Here is an 18,449-nt window from a genome sequence, read left to right as displayed (position 1 = left end):
CTTTTTCACTTAAAATAAAGGTCCACTCACAAATTAGGCCTAAGCCTGATGACGCTCCAAGGCTTCCTCTGCTCGGGCCTCCTCTCGTCCTGTTCCAAATATATAATTAATTTCCCACCAAAAATCCAATAATTAAACAAAATGGGTAAAATTAAACGTGAGCCTCCCACACACTCATCATTGCCCAAATTCGCCATTCTTAACTCAATACGGCTCAAACTTCGCCGAACATACCGGCAGCCGTAAAAACAACTTCCCACAGAATACGACTTAAATCCTACGGCCGGATTCTACATTAATTAACCGCCAAAAATACCAAACCTCAGAAATTCACAAACCTATCCAAAACTCATCCAAAAATTCCATAACTCACTTCAATAAACTCCCCTTAATATTCCAAATCTAAAAACATTAAAATCTCCCAAACAGCTTCGGCGCCGGCGCCGGCCGGAGGCCGATTCCGGCGACCTCCAATTTCTACCAAATTTTAACAGAATAATCCTCTTATCAAGCATAACAACTTTCCTAACTAGCACTTAGTCCAATTCTAAGGCTAACTAGGGTAATCGACTAAAAACATCCAAAAATCCCTAAAACTTCAATTATACATTTCTCCATAACCACAACGAGATAGACTTATTCCTTTTGAGGGGATACTCACTTTGATGAGAGCTACAAAATGAGCTAAGAATTGCGAGTTTTGGTGGCCGGAAATGGGATTTCCGGCGAAATGCTTCCCGGCGTCTCCGGCGGGTTTTCTCCTCTTCCGGCGGGTTAGAGGCTCGGGGGCTAGGCCAGGGAGGGAGAGGAGGAGATGGGGGTCCGAACTGGGCTGGAGCAGCGGCCGGACGGCGGTAGCTGGTGGCTGGGAGCTTCCGGCGGAGAGGGGCTCGGGGAGCTCGGGGAAAAGAGGGAAGGGAGAAAGAGAGAGAGTGAAGGAGGATATGGGCTGCTCACACCCGGTCCATAACCCTTAAACCCAACAAATTTTACCCACTAAAAAAAAATACCTCTTTTTACCACCTCAAAATTCACTCTTTTAGATAATAACTTTTTCATGCTAACTCCGATTTTAACACATAGCATGTCTACGAACTCGTATTAACGTCCTCTACAACTTTCATGAAGAAAGTTTCTCCAAATTCTAAACGGAAAAGAAAGTCAACTTTAGGGTCCTTAGGTAGTAAACGGTTATTCAATACGGTAAAAGACTAAAATAATACCAAAGTAAATAACCGTAAAATAACTTAAGAACCGGGGTGTGACAATAACTATTGAGTTTTGTTCAATCGAAAAAAAACTACTGAGTTTTGTGTAAAGGTAAGAAAATGGGTGTTTCATTGTGTTGGTTTTGGGATGATTCTGACTACAAGATGTTTTTGGGTGTTTGATCGGAGTCAAATGGGAGAACTGGAAAAAGCTCGAAAAACCGGCAAGACCAGCCGAGTTTATGCCGGTCTGGGCTTTTGCTGGTCATCAAAACTTTTACTGCAGAGACCAGCTAGTCTATACAGTAACCGGTACGGGCCCGGGCTTGAAGAATTGGGTGCCGGTCTGGGACCGTGCCCAACCCTACGTGCCTCCACAAATGTTTACAAGATGATTTGGTGATGCATAATTGGAACATGGATGACAACAGAGTATGAACCACTGCAATCGAGGAATTAGATTTAAATAAAGGGTGATGTTATTAACACATCCTTTTTTGTTATTAACACACCTCATTTATGATGGGAGCTAATCATGAAACAAATTCAAGTGACAAGTTTGTAAATAAAATTAAAATGTATAGATAAGTAAATAGATGAGGTGTGTTAGACAACATTTTATTATCGGAAAATATAACTAATCAAACTGAGGTGTGTAGCAATCACTGCTACCATCATCAAACATTGTTTTTGTCATAACACTTCTCTTCCTTGTTTTCCACCAACGCTTTTCATTTGGAGACATGTTATTAGTATTCATGCCCATAATTCTTGCGTCCTCTATCACCTCTTCAAATTCAAATACCCTTCTTGAGTGAGTAGTAATTTCTTCGTTTCTTTGCCTCACTAGCTCAATAGAAGATTGTGTTGACTCGGTCATGGATTGAATTGAATGACCAGCAACATCTTGCCCTTTCTTTTCTTTCCTCATTGCTTCTTTAGCTCTCTTTTGTCCCATTGGTCTTGGCAAAGAGCTTGATGGTATCTCCAAGACTATGTCATCATCCAAGTTAATTGGAGACTCGTTTTCGGAGGCAATAGTTGTCGGATATGATTCCGGTGCTCGAGCATTGCATGGTGGATCAACAAAATAAGGGTGATGCTTAACTTTCTCCCAACAAGCCCATTTATCAAATTCCTTGGGATGTTTTTTCATGTAGATAGATTGAACTTGATTCATCTAAAGAAGAAGAATAAATCAATTAAAATCTACTGATATAATTCAAATATTTGTTAGGAATAAATTTGACATAAGTAGCAATAATGTTATAATTATAAATAGAGGAAAAAAAATACATGGTCCATCATGTTGGTGTCGCTTGCTGTATTATTACAGGATTGAAGTTGTGCATTAAGTCAATCTTTGAGCACTCTTTTCAACTGTCGAAAATAAGATTGGAGAGCACTAGGGCTTCGACTTGTTGGAGGACCACGCCAATTTTCCACGTAATCGGCAAAAACTTTTTCCCATAACTTTGAAAGACTTATAGATTTGCCGGTGATCGGACACACGGTTACACATGCCCAAGAATCGTACAATTGAAGTTTTTTCATCTTTTTGCCAATTGCAATGAGATTCTCCCATATATATAGTTGGATGAGATAGGAAGAAATGGAAGCTAAATTGATGAAGGAAGAAGATGGGGAGGTAAACTTTCAAAAGTTTTGGTGTGAGAAATTATAGAAAGAGGATGAGTATTTATAGGATTTGTCGAAGTACTTTTCTAACTATTTTTTTCTGTACTTAGAAATAAATTTTTAAGTGAAAAAAAAACAATACTACCGTTGCTTTTTCATTATAGCCACATGATTAAAATCTGATGGCTGTAGTCAAATAACTGTTATAATTTTTTTACTGTTGAAAAAGAGTCGTTTGCAGCTGACCTTTTTTGGGCAATGATTATTTCAGTGGAGCCCACTGAATTGCTCCAGCAAATTGGAGAAATTTTTAAATGCTCATGAAGGCCCACGTGACAATTTAACGTAGTCCTCCCTTGCCAGTTAAATTTTGACACATGGATTTATTACAACTAAAATATAAATTAAGGTTTTCTATATTTTGTGAAATGACCATCTTGGGTTTTTTTATGAGTTTGGCCTAGAGTTTAGGGTATAGGGGTTAGGATTTAAAAAATCAACAAGAAACTCAAAATAGTATTCGACAAAATCACTAAAATTGTTTTTCATCATGAAAATCCACATGTCAAAAGTTAAATAGAATGGAGGACCACATCAGAGTACTGCCACATGGTCATTCGGGGCACTGAAAAATCTCTCAGCAAATTGATGGCTGAAAATTGGCAATCCAATTACCTAAGCGATTTGTGTGAGGCGGGCCCTAATAATTGCTTGAGTGAAACTCAAGTGGTGTATTCCTTCATTTGTTGAAAGTGGATGGGTCCCATAAATTGCCCACTGAATCACTCAAATGGTGCAAATGCTCTAAATGGAGGTCCTTAGGCAACTAATTTACTCTTATTGAGTTTGTAGGTAGTAAAGTTTGTTCCTTATGCTTGAGGCTCTTTATGAGTAATTAACAATGAGGGTATTGGTCTTGTGCTTATAAACTTTTACAATAACATGTTTTGTAAAAGATGACATCTGATGTAATGTGTCTTCTGGCTATTATAGAGCAATGAAATTATTATTGATTCAAAAGAAGAACACCGTAAAGGCCAAAAAGAACTCATGTGAGTACACGTTGGACTCATTCGATAGATTGTTAATCAAATTAGGACAAGAGTAACTTACATGACCGACTCATTTACTCAAGAGTATCTAATCTTTGGGCCACTAAAACTAAAATATCTCAAATTTAAATCATATCAAATTAGTATCCGAACTTTTTTTACCCTAACCCCAATATACATACAAAAGATCACCTTCATTGTTAACAAAGTTAACTTTTCAAGGGTGAATATGTACTTCCACTAAAGTTATTAGTGGCCTACAGTCAAGATGCGTCTTTATTGGGAAATGACTGGAGCATTTTTTCTTTTATAGTTTATATAAAGTAATTTTTAACTAAAACACAATATTTCTATTTCGCTCGTCTTCCGAAAGACTTAGAAACTAAATTATCAATAGTCGGTCTGTCTTGCGGCCTTTTTTATTTTTCAGCAATGTATTCACATTGTCTCATCAAACCATTAATTTGATGCATCATCTCATCCTATTCACCATAAATTCTCTTATCTTCCTGCATCTATATTCTATAATCACTAAAATAGGTGTCCTGTAAGCTATAACTCTTGCAAGCGCTCCTTCAAGCTAAGTCATACATACGATACACTAGCCCTTATGAACACTTGATTGCTGATATTAAATTGGAGCACGGGAAGATACCCAAATCTGGGGATTTCTCTATCATTACTCAACTTTCAAGAAAAAATGGCTTCACCACTTTGCTTGAGATAGAGAGGTAATGGACTTGACAGATCTTGAGAGTTATTCTTACTTCATTTCAACTCAAAGTTAAAAAGTAAAAGCTCAATTATAAACTAAGCAACATGCAAAACCAGTAGAAGTTGGCCATATTCTCAAACTTGTTCAATAGGTCCATAAAACTTTACATCTTCAAGTACCCAAACCTCATTTGGTAGGTAAAATTAGTTTCAGCCTTCAGGCTCACAATTTCATGCTCAGAACCATCAGATATCTCATGTTTGATTTGGTATTTCAAGAAATTTATATACTCAGATGCCCTTTTAAATTTTAATGCACAATAATGATTTTGACTAATGAAAATTGAAAAGAAAAGGGCATAGCTCCATGAAATCTTCTTCTGCAACATGTGCTAATTAACCAGACGGTGCAAACTTTAAAGAGGGTATTTGTTCTTGAATTTAAAATAGAAAAGAAAAATAACATGCTCCCAGTCCTAAATAATAGAAAAGGCTAATTCTTTTCATTTGGCAGCTATATGCATGCATGATGGGTGATGGCCTTTTCACATTTAATTGTTTTCTTCTGTTTTATACAGCTAAAATGCTCTGTATTATTAAATCTTATAATATTTGGTACTTCAAGTCTTCAAGCCACAATATGTGACCATAGAAGATTATATATCTTTTCTTCTAATAACTGTGATACTTGTTCGGTTGCTCCTAATTGGGATATCTGAGAGAGAGTAACAAAACTGATGCTCATCAAATTAGAATTAATACATATGACAAGAATGCAAGGCTCTTTTTATCTTTTTGGTCCTTACTCCTTACCAGTTTGAAATGGTAGCATATTTGCCTCCAAGTTTGTAGTTTTTAGCAGATATCTGGATATCTGGTATAGAATTCAAGATTTCAAGTTCAGGCTCCATGATGGACCACCCAACATTATTTATGTATTACCATATAAAGTTAAAAATAACTGCTCTTAAATTCAAATCTACTCTAAGTCAATTACTCTAATCTGTTGTACTTTCAGTCAAAGTTCATAACTTTCTTCCTCCCCAAAATCAGAATCCTTTTCCTTCACACTGATACAGTGATACTGCTGCCCATCCCAGACCTTCTTTACACATGGGAATATTTATTCTCCAATCAAGATTATAATTAGTTTATACAATGCCATTTTGTTCTCATTCCCTTTCAAACAATTAAAAATTAACACTTCAATTAAGAGAAGCTAATGATCTATCATTCCCATAATTAAATAACCATTTATTTACTTATCTACTATCAAATATCAATTGCACACTGTACTCCTTCTGGATTCTGGTGTAAAAAAAGATACCCCTTTGCCTCTCCTGCCATGTACACAGAGAGGTAGGCCATCCAAAGCCAGAGGGAGAGCCTAAAAATCCCAGAACCACTGCTACACCATCCAAAGCCAAAACCCCAAAAACCAAAACCAAACTCCAAAAACCCAAAACTCTTTCCAGCACAAATTGCTGAAAAAATCATAAAAAGATTCAATCTTTAGTGTCCATACTCACTTGGGTACCTCACAATCCTCCCAAACCCTGAAATGATTTGATCCAGAAGGAGAAAAAGCAAATGGGTTTACTCTCAAAACCCTTCATTTACTTCCTCTACTTGCTTCTGTTCTCCAATCTTGAGCTCATCATCCCAGTTGCTGAATCTGCCACTGATGTGACCTCCTTGGTCTACAAGGGTTGTGCAAAGCAGACCTTTTCAGATCCAACTGGGGTTTACTCCCAATCCCTCTCAGCTCTTTTTGGGTCTCTGGTTCAACAATCCACCAAGTCCAAGTTTTTCAAGACCAACTCAGGCAGTGGCCAAACCACCATCTCTGGTCTCTTTCAATGCAGAAGTGACCTCAGCAACTCTGATTGCTACAGCTGTGTGAGTAAACTGCCCCAAATGGCTGACAGTCTCTGTGGCAAAACCATTGCTGCTAGAGTTCAGCTGATTGGGTGCTACATGCTCTATGAGGTTTCTGGGTTTGCTCAAATTTCAGGGATGGAAATGTTGTACAAGACTTGTGGTGGGACAAACATTGCAGGGTCTGGGTTTGAAGAGAGAAGGGACACTGCTTTCACTGTTTTGGAGAATGGTGTGGTTAGTGGTCATGGGTTTTATACCACAAATTACCAACAAGTCTATGTCTTGGGTCAGTGTCAAGGAGATGTGGGTGACTCAGATTGTGGTGAGTGTATGAAGAGTGCTGTGCAGAGAGCTCAAGTTGAATGTGGGAATTCCATTTCAGGGCAAATCTATCTCCATAAGTGCTTTGTGAGTTACAGTTACTATCCAAATGGGGTCCCCAGAAGGTCATCTTCATCTCAGTCATCAACATCATCTTCTTCATCTTCATCAGGTAAAATGACAGAAACTGGGTTCTGAAGGTTTTGGATTTGGGGATAAAAGACGCTTCTTTTTTTCTTGTTCTTTTTACAATTTCTAGTTAGCTGAATCAATTTTTCATTTGTAGAGGGAGATTTAACTTCTATAGAATATTAATTTGTTGGTAAGTAATCTGATTTTGAATGTCATATGTCATTGATTGACATAGGGTCAAATACAGGGAAGACAGTGGCTATTATTTTAGGAGGAGCAGCTGGAGTTGGATTCCTAGTCATATTCTTGTTGTTTGCCAGAAATTTGATGAAGAAGCATGATGGTATGCACATTCTAGATTTCAGAATAGGAAATAACTTGGGTGACCGGCTATATATGAGATGAATCTCATTTTCTTTTTGTGCTTTCTAATTTTTGTTCTATTAATTACTTCCTGGTACCATACTCTAATCTGTCGTTGGTTGGAATATGCTGGTTCTATGCAGATTATTGATAGGAGAAGATGGGTTCTCACCTCTCAAAGAGACGAGCTTCTTTAAAGGTGGATACTTGTAGCAATTCTTTTCCTTTTCTTTTTCCTTCATTTAGAGGAGAGAATATGGGTATTTGTGGGCAAATGGGGTAAATTTTAGTATGATCCTTTTGTTGGAAAAAGAAGCAATCTCTTCCTTTTTTTTTCCACAGAGGTAAAATATGATGTGGGAGAATGAATCATGGATGTTTGTCATTTTGGATGGAAATCTGGATTGGAAAAAGAAAAGAAAAATAGTGGGAGGGGATGGAGCAACAGATTTTGGCCTCTTATTACTTTATTCTTGATGGGCCATGTGGGAGTGTTTGTCTCTTTTCTCAATTTCTGCACAGACCAATGCTTCTCCTATTTCTTCACAACTTTTATGCTTTTGAGAAAGTTTGCAACTTGCATTGCGCTCTCTTTCTCATTGTTTACAGAATACAGAGTACCTCAGACTGTCTTTAAACTTTAAAATCTTAGTTTTTCTGGGTTTTATGTATTAATTTGCTGGCTGACAATGAATGTGACAAAATTGTTTTGGGGCAAAATTTTTTATATTCCTTCTTGTGCCATACAACACACAGAAAGCAACAGCTTACGCGTTTTGAGCTTTTTGATTCCCAGACCAAAAGGAACGAGATTTCAATGCATTGCTGTAGAATTTCAAGGTTGCAAGAAGTTGCTGCATTTTGAATTTTGAAATGTTCTTTGCCCCTTTTCTTGGATTCTAAGAAAACTCTCAGCTCACCTTTTCTTGAGGTTTAGGGTCTTAAATAAATGAACTTTCATGGTTGAAGATCACCATTAGATTTTCTTCATTCGGACAAGAGATGAAGATCACTTTAGTGCACAGATATTTTCTGAAGCAACTTATCTGTCACTTTTAGTTAGCCTCACTCCCTCAAAATATTTTACCCCTGCTTAAAGTCTCTCGGAAACTTTAGCAGTTTAGCTTAGCACACATCTATGGTTCTCTTAGTTGACACCCCCCTAAATTGGCCAATATATGCAACGTGGGATGTCTATTTTGCAAGGGTTCTTTCCAAAATTCTATGTATGTGCAGGTAATAGTTTTAGTGAGAAGTAACAAGTTAGGTATAGTATATCATATATGTGACCTACATGCTTTTTGGTATCACAATTGTTGTTGCTTTCTTCTTTTTGGATGAAACATGAAAATCTCATCCTCTTGCTGTCTGCTATAGACCACTAGACACCATTATATGGATTCATGTAGTAATGAAGCTGTACATGTGATATGAACAAACGATGAGTGCAGAAGATAACAAACCCCAACAAGTCCCACATTTGATGTGTAGGATACTAGAATTCAAAAACAACACAATCAGCCATTGATGTTACACTAGAAGCGACTTTCTTCAGCTTCAGTAATCAATGAAGATAGAAAAGGGCCCCAAGTTGGAATAGACTCTACAGCTTGGTAGTACTCCCTCATTCAGTGGGAAATCTTGCATCAAACTGTTCGAAGATTTTCTGTGCTGTTGAAGAATCTAACTAATAATACAGGGTGGTAAATTTGGACTGTCTTCATCACCAAATGTCATTTCAGTATTGTCCTTGGGGGTAAAATCCAACATCAATCCTATGAGTTGCAGACTAGGACAGTAGGACGATACATAAGCTCATGATGAAAATTTCGAATATCACACAATGACTCAAATTGATAGGAATCCTTAATCAACATTTTCGAGTGCATACAATGGTCATATGGAAAATTCTGCTCGAAAATGTGTAGTAACATTTGTTACTAATATAGATAGTAGGGAATGAAGACAATCTTTCTCACTCTACGTTCCATTCTCTCAGTAAATGCCCTGCTATCTTTCCGTTTTCATTAACAAAACATGACCAAGAGGAAGAATCAAGATCGGCGACCGTTAGCACAAAAATTTAACGGTTGCAATTTGGGTCGAATAAGAACATTTGCAGACAATGCCTAATACAAACTCAAACTCATACTCATATGTAAACAATCATGTAAAACAATGAAAAACCTTAGTAGGATAAAGCTCTTAATCAGCTTAATTACTAAGCACTTATATCTATCTGAAGCCATTTCCAGATACTAATATAATTCTCTTGCATCCAAATTGAAATGTGATTGGGTTGGCATGTTCTTTCACTTGATTCATCAGTTGACTAAGTTCACATGGAAATCAGTACAACCAAGATGAGTTTGCAGGGAATACGAATACCATGATTTGTGAAGCCTGTACACAAATGAAATCAACTCTAAACAATTGAGTCTAATAAATTTATGAACACTGGCTGGTAGCATTTGGTTTAGTAACTAACAACTGGGGAAGATGGTTCTCAACTCTCAAGCTGTAATATTTGACAATTTTGTGTCCTTACAGTTCTTATAATGCACTAAATAAAAAGGAAAATAAGCAATAATATAGGGGACATTGCCAAGCTGTGAACAGATAGATAATTTGATATGTAATTATAGGTCAGACTCAATTCATGCAAATGGTGCAATGTACCAGCATTGCAATACATAGCTACAGATCAAATAGCAGCACTTCTCATAATCAACAGTCAACAAAGAGCAAGCCAACTATAACTCCAACCTAACCTCTTTCGGAAGCGAGTAAAACTCGTGCTATATTGAGCTAAGTGTTACACTTTATTTTCGAATACACGTACTGTCTATATACATCAAAACAAGCTTTCTTTTACAAAGAATTCATAATAACGATTATTTTGAAGCATTTAACGAGTAGCCTGAACTATAATCGACTCAAAAAATCGTTACTATCATTTCTCGTGTAAGACTAATCTCTCTTTCCGTAAAATATTAAAAACAGAAAGTAAATAAAACCACCCACGTGCATTCCGCGTGCACATAAACCCCTCCAAAACCCCATGTTCAAGATTTCAACACCAAAACCTCCAAGCTACTCTCTAATGGCATCAAAAACCGAAATCCAAATACAACCCGACCCGCCTCCGCCGCCCAACTCCGGCGACCCTCGTGCAATCTACGCCCGAGCCATCAGAACCCACAGCGCCGACCGCTCCCTCCACAACCACCTCATCACTCTCTGCTCCAAATCCACCCCCTCCTCCTTCCCTCTCCGCCTCTTCTCCCAAATCTCAATACCCAACGTCGTCTCATGGACGGCCCTGATCTCATCCCAATCCAACACCCTCGCCGCCCTCCGCCACTTCATCTCCATGCTCCGCCACCCCACCTCCCCCAACCAGCGCACATTCGCCACCCTCTTCAAAACCTGTGCTTCCCTCTCCTTCCTCTCCTTCGGCCTCTCACTCCACTCCCTCTCCCTGAAGCTCGGTCTCTCGTCGGAGCCGTATTCCGGATCCGCCCTCATTCACTTCTACTCGAAATGTGGGATGCCGGTTTATGCACGCAAGGTGCTCGACGAAATTCCCCAGAGAGATAGAGATGCCGTATGCTATGGTGCTGCGATTGTTGGGCTGGCGCAGAATTCCAGGCCCATTGATGCGCTTTCGGCTTTCGCTGACATGAAATGTAGAGATGTTGCGTCGAGTATGTATACTGTTTCGGGTGCGTTGAGGGCCGCAGCAGAGCTTGCGGCGCTGGAGCAATGTAGGATCATACATACTCATGTGGTTGTTATGGGGCTTGATGGGAATGTGGTTGTGGGGACTTCTTTGTTGGATGCGTATGGGAAGTCGGGGATGGTGTGTGATGCAAGGCAGGTTTTCGATGAGAGTAATTCACTGGGGGGAAGTCTTGTGGGGTGCAATGCTATGCTGGCGGCGTATGCACAGCAAGGAGATAAGGATTCTGCGCTCGAGCTGTTTTATAAAATGGAAGGTCGGGGGCTTGTTCCGGATGAATATAGCTTCTTAGCGATTTTGATGTGCCTTGGCAATGCAGGGTTGGTTTTGGAAACGGATTGGTGGTTGAAGCGGATGAAGGCAGATTATGGGTTGGAACCAGTACTTGAGCATTATACGTGTTTGGTTGGTGCAATGGGCCGAGCTGGTCAGTTGGAAGATGCTGAAAGGGCTGCAATGACAATACCTATTGCCCCAGATGCTGCAGTGTGGCGAACATTGCTGACCTGTGCAGCTTATCATAAATCACCCGACTTGGCTAGGTCCATGGCCAAACGGTTATTGGAAATTGACCCACAGGACGATTCAGCGTATGTTATTGTTGCAAATGTGTTATCATCCGCAGGAAAGTGGGACGAAGTTGCAGAAGTTAGGATGATGATGAAAGATAGGAGGGTGAAGAAGGAAGGAGGAAGGAGTTGGATCGAAGTGCGTGGAGAAGTTCATGTGTTTTTGGCTGGAGATAGAAGGCATCAAAGAATAGATGAGATATATGCAAAGGTGGCAGAATTGATGGAAGGGATTGAAAAATTAGGGTATGTGCCGTTGCCTAATGAGATGCTGCATGGGGTTGGGGAACAAGAGAAAAAGGAAGCCCTATGGTATCACAGTGAGAAGCTGGCGGTTGCATTTGGGGTGGTAAGTGCACCACCCGGGAAGCCACTAAGGATCGTGAAGAATTTGAGGATTTGCAGAGATTGTCACGAGGCTTTTAAATATATGTGTTGGTTGTTGGAGAGGGAAATTATCGTGAGGGATGTAAACCGATACCATATATTTTCAAATGGTAGGTGTAATTGTGGAGAGATGTGGTAGGTTGCTTAATACAGTTGTGCTCTCAAGACAGAAATTTCACTACCAAAAGGTGAAATGTAGTTTCTGTTCATGAGCCTCTCCTTGGATTGGATAATGCAATGGGGTTGCAAGAAAGCCTCCAGTTGAGGTTAATGCAAGAATTCTGAATAGCTGCATCTCCAAGCCAAAACCTAAAGGGTTTAGCGAGGAAGATGATAGACTAGAAAGTTGAAACAGAGTGGCAACTGTATGCAGAGGAAGGTTTAATGTGCTTCCATATGCAGATAGAAGGAAAATGATGAGAAATGTGAGCTTTAAAGATGTTGGTAGAGGAATATAATGACCAGAGAGACTATATGCAGAGGAAGGTTTAATGTGCTTCCATATGCAAATAGAAGGAAAATGATGAGAAATGTGAGCTATAAAGATGTTGGTAGAGGAATGCAATGACCAGAGAGATGCAGAGGAGACATTTGATATGCTAGGCTATTAGTCCATGCTTGTAACAGAAGAAGAAGGAACGATTCAGAGTCATTGTTAGCTGAAATTAAAAAATTGGCCTTTTCCAAGTGTTTGAACATTCATCCTTGCTTGAAACCATTTTGAATTTTATAAACAAATTTTGGCCATGTCCTATATTGCTTGATTTGCTTCTATGATTTGTTCTTTCTGGTTTGTATGTCAAACTGAGAAACTGAGTATGATACAATGGGGTTGCGAGGAAGCCTCCAGTCACAAATTTGATGGTTTTGCAGAGTCCTGAATAGCTGCGTCTCTGAACCAAAACCTCAAGGGTTTAGCGAAGAAGGATAGACTGGAATTGAAAAGGGAATGAACTATATGCAAAGGAAGGTTAGTGTGTTTCCATGCCATATGCAGATAGAAGGAAACAATGACAGAATTTCAGCATTGTGTGTGTGAACTCTAGAGATGTTGGTGGAAGAATAGAATGGCCGGAGAGATGCAGGAGGGGTATGATACTTTGATATGTCAAAATTCGGGATTTCTGCATCGGGCTGGCAAACAGAGGTGCACTTACTAATGCTATAGTCCATGCTACTAGCATTAATGATGTGCACCTCTGTTTGTAACCCTTTCCTTGTTCATAAAGAAAATGTCTTTATGGATGTGGTTTTTATTTGGAGAGTTTTGTGGGTAAATGAGAAATGATCTTACGAGTTTTGCTCTTTTGGAGTTACTCTAAACATTAGTTGTTACGGAATGGATCGACAATGTATATCAACTTATCTAAGTTTACTGCTTTCGAGATGATGTGCATGCCACCACTAGAGTTTTCAGATTTATTCAGTTTGATTGATTGGAAGTTGGAAGTAGTTAATCGAGTTCTAGCTTCTAAGTTGTGTTAATTTCTGCAGTGCCTAAACGGGCACACTGTGCTCAATTTGCAAATCAGAAGTGAGGAACTGCTGCCCAACTTGTTGAGACTTGGAGGCATCAGATGTCTGGCATTAGTGAGAATCGCCGAGTCACTGGAACTTCCTTGCAGGTATGGCCCTTTGGGATGCTTAGAAATCTTTCCTTACTACAAGAAAGTTAAGCATGAGGCCAAATGTGACTTCAGACCATACAATTGGCCCTACCCTGGATCTGAGTGCTCGGCAACTGGGGATATTGCTTTTCTGGTTGACCATCTGATAGTTGATCACAATGTTGATATGCACAATGGAGGCAGCTTTGATTATCTTTCTACTCCCCGGGAGACAGAAAATGCAGCCAAGATGCTTAGTTGGAGTATCACTCTTTAACTTGATTTTGTGATTATATTTTCGTTAACTTTGAAGGGATCAATCCTGCTGTCCTAATCCGAACTCATTATCCAACTTCCCTACATCAAGGGTTAACACCAGCTTTCTGATATAAGAATTATTACTAAAGGTTGCATTAGAATTTTAGGCCATTTTGGTTATTGAAATCTAGAATTCTAGATACTCTTAAATCTGATCTATGGTTGTTACTTGTACTATAGTAAAAGTGATATATAGGCCATTTACCTAGATGCTGATCACCTCATTGTCTTCATATTTGCTAGGTATTTAACTGTTACAGCAATTACTTCTGCCTGCATTTTGAAGCTTTCCAACTTGGCATTGCACCAGTTTACATTTCATTTCTCCATTTCATGGGCAATGCGGTCGAAGCACGAACCTTTAGCTACAGACTGGTAGTTGGAGCACATGGGAGGAAACTCATATGGGAAGGAACCGCTCGGAGCATACGCGAGAACTATCAAAAGGTAAGGGATAGCCATGACGGTCTCATAATCCAGCGCAACATGGCACTCTTCTTCTCCACTGGAGAAAGGAAGGAGCTCAAGCTTCGGGTCACCAGATGAATATGGAAGCTAGACCAAGAGCACCTAGAATAGAGCATCTGGAATCCCTTGCTGCCACATATATTCATTGCTTCTTAATGTGTCAACTCTTGGTTTTGTTAACTACACGCAAATTCAGGATATTTATGCTCACCACTGAGCTAGAGTTCAAGGGCAAGAGAAGTTTTGTGGATGATTGTTTTCAACTTATGCAGAGAAGGGGGTGTGGTAACTTTTGCAGATGATTTAATTTCAGTGTATAGGAATGTAAGATATTGGACATATCATGTAATATAATCTTAAGGAAACCACTTAGTCAATGATCAAATAGTTAAGAATATAATAATGATTATCCGGTAAATATATTATCTATGTGAAATAATATATTGATAGGAAACCTGACAAATAAAGGATTAATGTAATCCTAGAGATATACTGTCAAGATTACTAGGTCATAAAGATGTATCTTATTGTATCATCGATGAGTTAGGACTTTAAGACATCTGACCTTATAAATACAGGGTCTCTAGGCTCACAGTCGATACGCTAAACATTCTGCCCCATTAAGATATAGCATAAGGAGATTGGAGAGACTAGAAGATCTTGTATTCCATCGACGACATCAACCGATCGAAGCAATGGCATCCGGACAAGGTTAGTATATTATTTAGTTGATCAAAACTTAAGGAATATGTATTTCTATGTATGCATATGAATACAGACCAATAAAGATTATAGTATGGTATTAGAGCCGGTCGTATGCATCTAGAAATCATAAAAGTTGTTTTGATCTTAGGATTTAAAAAAAAAAAAAAAAAAAAGGGTCATCGGGTCAGATCTTTTCCTTTGAACAATAAACATGATTTCTTTTCTTTTGTATAAGAATTTGGTCTTTTATTGTGCATGTTAGAACTTGTATGATACTATGATATATGCGTGCTTTTCCTCTCTATTATTGCAAAGAATTAATTGTTTTGTGCAGGAACAATATAAAACTTACACAACTGTTGAGTTTTGTTAGACCAAAAGTCCATATTAAGAAAAGAAATTAAATAATTGACCTTGGTTAAAAGTTTAAGTATGCTTGGGACTATAAAGAATTTTTAGTCACTTTGTGGTTTTAACAATTATGATTGATAAATAGAGCCTTGAAATTCGTTTATTTGATTATACGTTAAGATCAGCATGCTGGGGTACTTTTAGGGTGCAATAAAGTGATGCCTTCTTACATCTTGGTTGTCTGAAAGTCATCTTCACAGACATGCATTCTAATAAATCCTACGGTATGAACAGAAAATAAGGACATGTTGTATGGCATCTTTGGGATAAAATACAATATGTAAATAAAAGAAAAGGGGTTTGAACAATTATATTTGTTTTATTGTTCTTGATTGATGCATGTTTATGTACATTGTTTCTCATGTTATTTTTACATGTTTAAATTCAATTCCTAGCAATGTTCTTTCTGTCGAACCATTAAGTGGTTCGAATTTTAAGAAGTGGAAGGAGGACATAACTATTTCGCTAGGGCTAGCAGATTTTGATATAGCACTTAGGACTCCCCCACCGGATAGCACGCATGCCACATGGACTAACCAACAACGAGCCGCATATGAGAAGTGGGAGAGGTCTAACCGTTTATCTCTACTTGTTATGAAAAGATCCATGACGGAAGCCGTACGTGGTAGTATTGAGGATTGTGATCATGCTATTGATTATCTTGCCGCCATCGGTAAGAAATATAAGGAGTCTGAGAAAGCTGAAGGAGTTGCTTTGCTATCTAAGTTTAATTCATCACAGTATGATGGGGATGATAATATTAGAGAGTACATCATGAGTGTCTTAGAATTAGGTGCTAAGCTTAATTCTTTAGAATTTGGTATCTCTAAAAAGGTGGTGGTGGCTCATATCCTAAATACCCTACCACCATCTTTTAGTCAAATGACTGTATCCTACAACACCCAAAAGGAGAGTTGGACACCTAACGAGCTGATTTCAAATTGTGTTCAAGAGGAGGAACGTCTTCGTCGGGAGAAGGGAAAATCTGTTAATTTTGTGCATAAGGCACTACGTCAGAAAAAGCTACATACGATAGACATTAACTGTCGTCTGAAGGCTTAGAAATCTGTAGCGTAAGTGGCTGCCGTCTGTGTGCAACTCAGACGACGGACAAAAACCCTCGACTAGTACTAACTCATACGACATAAGATTCTTAAGAACGTGTCGTCTAATGTAGTTCAGATTGAAGTCCAAGGAGAACTTCTGTCGTTTGTGTGGAGATCAGACTACATATATCATGTAATACGTCAACAAGTCTTACTACAGAATAATGTAGTTGGAATGTCAAACCTACAGCATAAAACCGCCGTTGGAAAAACATATCAACTATAGATTTGATAAAATAACTGTGGTTATATATTGTTTTAGTTGACAGTAATTTGTAGTTAGAATTTCTAAGTTAGCCTTCACATAAATAATATGTTGTCTGAGATATATTTCAGACTACAGACATTGAGGTATATCTGTAGTCTTATAATTTGTAGGATGACATAATTGTCAGCGTATATGTCGTTTGAGATGTATTTCTAACTACATTTTCATGTTGTTAGAAAAGTAACAAGTTTAGCCTTGATGTAGAGCATATGTCGTCTGAGATACATTTCACACTACATTCTTTGAAGTATATATGTAGTCTTAATACAAGTAGGAGAACATATATGCCATCGAGTCTGTCGTTTTAGATCTATTTCCAACTACATTTTAATGTCGTTGGAGGTCCAAATTTTAGTCTTATGTAGGAAATATGTCATTTGAGTTTGTATTCAGACTACATTCTTTTAAGTAAATTTGTAATCTAAATATTTGTAGGATACATACCATAATATCTGTCGTTTGAGCTTGTTTCCAACTACATTATGATGTCGTTAGAGTTGAAATGTTTTGTCTTTATCTGGGATGATACGTCGTATGATAGTTCATTGACTACTTTTTACTGTAGTCAGAATACTTATAGGATAACATATACTTACACAGTTTGTCATTAGATATTATTTTAGATGACAATTTTCTGTAGTGTGAGTACTTGAGAAACCAGTAGTTCTGTCGTTGGACTAATGATTCAACTACATGTTTCTGTTATTGGTATTATGTTGATACCATATTGATGCCCTGCATATATGGTCCAAACCACCATTCTACATCCCATCTCTCACAAAATTAAACATCAAAATCACACAAAAATTGCACCTAAAATTTACATTTCATTGCAACAATCCATCAGATTAAAGTACAATCCATCAGATTAAAGTACAATCCATTAGGTCCATAAACGTGATATGAGCTAAAATTTACATAACGATCAAGAACTCCGAAATACAGCCTAAAATCTTGATCACAACTATTAGCTAACACAAAAACCTATGACTTAAGCTAGAGTAGCAACTGCATGCATGCATAGTTTTCAACACTTTCCAACAGTAAAGATATATGCTCAAAAGCAGTTCCTAGATTCTACTCAAGTCTACAATTCTACATCAATAAAGTAATGCTTAGGGTATCCCATTAACATACTTTGCCCATACAGCTTGGACTGCATCAATGTCATCAGTGTTATACCTGCCCACCAGTATCTTTCGTTCCCCACTGCAGCAACAAATGCAGCAAGTTATGCTCATTCCCATCCTTATCTAGCAATATCTCCATATATGATTGAAAAACAATTGATCAATCTTACCTTGGTAGCATACCCCAAGTCCTTGTCCTCAACAATCTCTTTCATGAAACACATGATGTAATATCCACAAGTATTGTGATCCTTTTGCTGAGGAATACCCTGAAAATTATAAATATAGTTACTATAAGCCAAACTATCAATAACAATATTAGACAAAGTACATAAACATGAAGACTTCAACCAAGTGTTACAACTTACAGGAAGTTTCACCCATTTAGTCTCTTTTCTGCTTGATTTCTTATTCTTTGGGCCATAAAAC

General features: G+C 38.2%; 1 protein-coding gene and 1 pseudogene across 1 annotated transcript; both read left to right on the top strand.

The window, feature by feature from the left end:
• The first annotated feature begins 6,021 nt into the window (after nt 1-6,021).
• LOC101305930 (cysteine-rich repeat secretory protein 3-like) lies at nt 6,022-7,952 on the top strand. Its single transcript, XM_004296481.1, has 3 exons — nt 6,022-6,986; nt 7,182-7,289; nt 7,453-7,952. The coding sequence occupies exons 1-3, from the start codon at nt 6,203-6,205 to the stop codon at nt 7,458-7,460; spliced, it is 900 nt and encodes a 299-aa protein (XP_004296529.1). The 5' UTR covers nt 6,022-6,202; the 3' UTR covers nt 7,461-7,952.
• Nucleotides 7,953-10,412: 2,460 nt separating this feature from the next.
• Nucleotides 10,413-14,511, top strand: LOC101311369 (annotated as a pseudogene).
• Nucleotides 14,512-18,449: the final 3,938 nt, after the last annotated feature.

This window comes from Fragaria vesca, linkage group LG4, assembly GCF_000184155.1.
Source record: "Fragaria vesca subsp. vesca linkage group LG4, FraVesHawaii_1.0, whole genome shotgun sequence".
Taxonomy (NCBI): Eukaryota; Viridiplantae; Streptophyta; class Magnoliopsida; order Rosales; family Rosaceae; genus Fragaria; species Fragaria vesca.
This window is presented reverse-complemented; position numbering and strand designations above follow the sequence as displayed.